Source organism: Morone saxatilis, unplaced genomic scaffold (genome assembly GCF_004916995.1).
Source record: "Morone saxatilis isolate NCDOM2014 unplaced genomic scaffold, NCSU_SB_2.0 Contig4, whole genome shotgun sequence".
Classification (NCBI taxonomy): Eukaryota; Metazoa; Chordata; class Actinopteri; family Moronidae; genus Morone; species Morone saxatilis.
Window position 1 is genome coordinate 5,813,865 of NW_023339984.1, and position 5,240 is coordinate 5,819,104.

Below are 5,240 nucleotides of genomic sequence, written 5' to 3' on the forward strand. Positions count from 1 at the left end.
TGATTGGTGCAATATCTGTGTGGGCGGACACTGAAAATAGCTCGTAATATCACTTTGCTTTCCAACAGACACACTGGCAGTTCAGCCGGTGCTCAAAGATGTGAGCAGTCCCTGCAGAGGTTACAGGACGACTCGTTGCTTTGAGTTTTGACAGTCTGGTCCACTGACCCGTGAAAGACAGACAGCTAATGCTTGCTAGACCCCCACCCCCCAACACTGATTTGGCAGGTGTTGAAATAGCATGTGCAAAACGAACTTCTAGTGGGATTCAGTCCCAACAACAGCCGTCTACGCTAACTAGCTTCAACTTCCCAAGTGAAAGCTTGTTTGCTTAGCTTGCTAGCTTCCACTTTTTGAGTAGAATGCAAACTTAACAGCACGATGTGTCCTCCCAAATGTTGAATGTTGTTGTTTGCAAGCTACCCAGAGCTAGGACGCAGCAGCAAACATGGACGTTTACGCTGTCTTTTTATCCTTGTTTTGTAAAATGGAAGAATTCAAATTGCAGTTCGACTTTGTGTCACTGTGAGTAAGTCAGCATGATTCACAGATTGTGAATAACTGTGTTTTTATCTGACAAAGTAGTTGGAAGAACTGTAAAAGCATGCAGAGGCTACTTTTTTGACGTGCAGGTCAGAACAAATTTACAGGCATGAAGCCAGCTTTAGAGCTCTCCAGAATGACTTTATCCCCAAAAATAGACCCTAATTTGACCTGTCACTTTACAAATCAATATTGGTAAAATCTCAGCCTTAAAAGGACTATAAATGTCCATAATCCTTAGCCTAACAACGGCCTCCTGCCCCCACAAAGCCTGGCCTGACAACAGAATCCAACATCATATTCACCCCAAGCAGTTTCTCTAATGCCTCGCTAATACTTTAAAGAGTTTGACCGATCAGCATCTTTATTTTAATCCCTCTCTTTTTCCTGCTTTTCTTTTTATTCAAGCTTGACATCCCTGCTTTCACCGTTCCCTTTTTTTAGCCTCCGCTCCCTCTTTTCCTCCGCTTCTGTAACCATGTTGTGGTGCTGGTGAGGGACAGGAAAGTTAGGGACGGAGCAAGAGGAGAAGACAAACAAGAAAGGTGTACCGTAAAGAGGAAAAGGGATTAGATGAAGGGGGAGATGAAAGCTGTGGAAGATGTGAAAGCCAGACAGGCAGACAGAGAGATAGATAATGGAGCTACAGGAATGAGACAAAGAAAGAAACAATAAAAAAAAGTAAAAAGTCACTGTATAAAAAGATATGGAACAACCATTAATGATCTGACAGTACACTGCCTCTACTGTCTATAACTTTAAAAATGGACAATCCAGCATACTTTTATTTTAATGATTTAAACGTATCTAAAAGTCGTGAAAACGACCAGTACAGTGATAAATTGAACAAGACAAAGGTATAAATAGGACACGAGGAAAGACAGAGAGGCTGAGACAAGAGGTCTAAACTCTATCTCACATTGCCCTTAAGGGACTTTGTGTGTGTGACATCACTCCTTCCGAAGTAAACACACACACACACAGTCTCCGTCGCCACGGTGCCCACTCGCCACGGCAACCGGCTTGGGTGGAAGGGGGCAACCGCAAAACACACACACATGCACACACGAACTTACGCACACACTCGTTGAATAATAGGAAATGATTGCAGGTCATATAAGAGAAGACGAGAGCTGATGTAGAAGTATACGCACACACACACACACACACACACACACTCACACATACACGCATATACACACTTGTGACACACATTCCCCTTGGAAAACTTGTCTTTCCGATCTTTAGCAGTGTGTAATCCTGAGGGATAAGTGCTAAGATCCCCTTTGTCTCCTTGACAGCCTCAGGGAACGTGTGTGTGTGTGTTTTTTTTGCGTGTGTCTTTTAACCATGTCTCCCCTGTCCTTACAGCTGGCCTACTGTGTGGTGCAGTTTATGGAGAAAGATGCTACAGTGACTGAATATGTAAGTTTGTTATTTCATTACAATACTGCCAATCAAAGTAGGATAATTTAATTCTCAGTTTTGTGGTTTTGGCCATGATTTCTATTTATCAAATAATGGGAGTGCGGTGGAAATACTACAGTGAAGTAAGATGTGGCAATTATAAAGGTTTAAAGCTGCACTAATCAATATAATTAATAAGTCCAATTCATATAATAAGTTAGCAGAACATAGCATTTAGAAGCTAAAGAGGAAGATATTCCAATCAGGAGTTGGTCAAGACCAAAAACTGAGCTAAAAAGTGAGAAAATGGTGGCCAGAAACAAAACTACAAATGAATGCTAATGTTGCTCTGTCTGCTTGAAAGCAAGTAAACCACTGTTTGCTTTATCAACATTACAAGGTGATAATATGTCAATGTCGTGATTGCAGCGGGTTCTGTGGCCAAAAAGTCCATTATCACTGCTTTTAACAGGTTAGCCAGAGTTATTTGGAAGTAAATAACTTGGAAAACAAAGATTGAACGGGAATATTTTTACCCAAACTATCGTTTAAACATCTATCACAGTTTTGAGATTCAACTTTGACCTACTGTACGTAAGGGGTTATTTTCAATATGTTGGTTTTTAGCATTTACTTTAGTGAGTGTGAATGTCATTATAACTGATGGACATTATTGACAAAACTAAAAAATAAGAAGTAGTAGTAGAAGTAGTAATAAACCTTTTTTTTTGTTTGTCACATGGCCATCAGACATAATAAATGTTAGTCCTGTAAATCCTTCAACAATGTAAACTCTGAATTTGAATATTTGCTATACCCTACTTCTTCATTCATCAATATCAGTGCAGTAAAAAAGGAGAGTCAGTACAAACGACATATTTCTTAATGCACTAGCCAGAGTATGAATATGAGTTAATGGAGATGGTACAGATGGATGCCAGCCAGCAACCCTGTTGAGCTAATGGCTGCAGTGTTTATTTATATTATGTGCTTCACATTTTCTCTGCAGATCATCAGAGGGCTGCTCAAGTACTGGCCAAAAACCTGCACGCAGAAAGAGGTGAGAGAGCTGTTAATAAAAAAGACGCTGATATTTCTCAGCTGCTCTCATTAGTCACTGCTGAAACATTTCGATTTCCTAAATATCTGTTGTTCTCGTAGGACTTCTGCATTAATTGTATCTCTGTTTTTTATTCCTATTCAAGCGCCTTCACATTTTTTATTCACTGGGAGTCATGTGAATGTCTTTTCCGTCCTTTCTGTATCAATTATAAGAATGTGTGTCTGTGTGTTCAGGTGATGTTCCTCGGGGAGATTGAGGAGATCCTGGATGTGATCGAGCCGTCTCAGTTCATCCGGGTCCAGGAGCCGCTCTTCAAACAGATCGCAGCCTGTATCTCCAGCCCTCACTTCCAGGTAAACACCACAACTCCCTACATTCAATCTATACTATAAAAAAAACAGTCCACTGAAGGAGACTGTACTGACAAAAGTTACTTGGAAAACTGTGGGCGCAGACATCAGTCCTATAAAACTCTTCTGTCTGTGTGTTTGTTTCAGGTAGCGGAGCGGGCTCTTTACTTCTGGAACAACGAATACATCCTCAGTCTGATAGAGGAGAACTGTCAAGTCATCCTGCCGCTGGTATTCGCCACCCTCTACAGAGTCTCTAAGGAGCACTGGAACCAGTCAGTGGCTCACACATGAACACAGACACACACATGAATACAACTCAGAACTCATAGCTCTTGAGTTTAGATCAGATTGTCAATTTTGATGTAACCTCAAGCTCTATTACTGTTTGGATGGTACATAAATACATATTAGAGCCTCCCAGTTGGTCTTTAGTCAAGTATATGTGGAGCTTCATTTAGGACAAATCAACTAGACTGTCACTAGTCTAAGTTGGCCTGCAAACACTGCCAGCCTACAGTCAAAGTGTCCAAAGCAGAGCTGAAGTTAAAGTGGAGAACTAGTAATAACTTTGTGGGGCAACAAACACTCTTTGCTAATGTCTCCCCAGTGGACCATACATTCTTGTGCCTCATGCTAATACTGGTGGGAGAGATATTCAGATCCTTTATTAAAGTAAAAAATACAAAATAAAAAAGATGTATTTAATTACTTTTCATCACTGCTAAAACTTAATTTGAGAAAGATTACTTTCCATGTAGCTTCACAGCAGCCACAAACTGTAATTCCCCAACACTGAGATCAATGTACAAGCCCTCTATCAGCCGACAGTGTATACTAAAAAATTTGCAGGAGAGCTAATAACCTACCAGGGACTCATGAATGGCCCACTTGTTAATACTTAGGCAACACATATGGTTGCCAGAGTGTTAATCTCCCCAAAATACAGGCTTTTACTTTAACCTCTATCTCCTGACCCATAATCCCATGGGACCAGATTCATTATCTTCTCCTTCTGCCCCTCCAGGACCATCGTGTCTCTGATCTACAACGTGCTGAAGACCTTCATGGAGATGAACAGCAAGTTGTTTGATGACCTCACTGCCTCCTACAAAGTGGAGAAACAGAAGTGAGTGTGACTCACTCTCTTTGTGTGTGTGTGTGTATTTGTGTCACTGGATACAACAATGACAACAAGAGGGAGAAACAGAAAACTCGTCATGTTTTAGACGATATTCGTTCCATTATCTGTCACATTATATTTCACATTGTAAGTATGTATCGCTTAGGTCATCTTTTGAACATGGATCACATCATGATTCCACTCATTCATTGCCCTGTTTCAAACTCAAGATAGTGGATACTATTGGGGAAGAAACTTTGAAGGAGTAGTTCAACATTGTAGCTTTCTGTCTGAGAGTGAGATGAGAAGATCAATATCAGCCTCATGTCTGTGGGTTGAGTATGGAGTTGGTGTCAGGGTAAATAGGCTTATCAAAGCCTCTAAAGCTGACTTATGTATATGGTCTGTCTTGTTTAATTAAGCTGTACATGAGCAGAAATGAAATGGAAGTTATGTGTTGGAACTGTTTCTTTATGAACAACACTGATCTGCTTAGCACTTCTGTGCAGAGTCTCTGACTATACTGCAGGTTTCCAGATACAGTTGGTGAGCACAGGTTTTGGTTCTGGTCTCTCTACAGCAGAGGTATGGTGCTGTGTACACTCAGGCACACAACATACATACACTCATCTCTGAGCAGGGGTATTTATGAAATGGGTTCAAGCAGGCGGGTCAACAAAGCAGCGTTCTGAGTAAGTCATTAATATCTTACAGAAACACAATGTGCAATAATCCACCTTCCACCTTCTCTTTA

The 5,240-nt window shown here is 40.8% G+C and overlaps 1 protein-coding gene across 1 annotated transcript in view; it reads left to right on the forward strand.

Annotated features, from left to right (window-relative positions):
• Window positions 1-5,240, forward strand: part of ppp2r5b (protein phosphatase 2, regulatory subunit B', beta) — a 38,626-nt gene that overhangs the window by 31,727 nt on the left and 1,659 nt on the right. Inside the window, exons 8-12 of the mRNA XM_035674839.1 lie at window positions 1,915-1,968; window positions 2,960-3,010; window positions 3,247-3,366; window positions 3,511-3,638; window positions 4,391-4,492. Of these exons, the coding sequence (XP_035530732.1) occupies window positions 1,915-1,968; window positions 2,960-3,010; window positions 3,247-3,366; window positions 3,511-3,638; window positions 4,391-4,492 (455 nt within the window). The remainder of the gene's footprint in view (window positions 1-1,914; window positions 1,969-2,959; window positions 3,011-3,246; window positions 3,367-3,510; window positions 3,639-4,390; window positions 4,493-5,240) is intronic.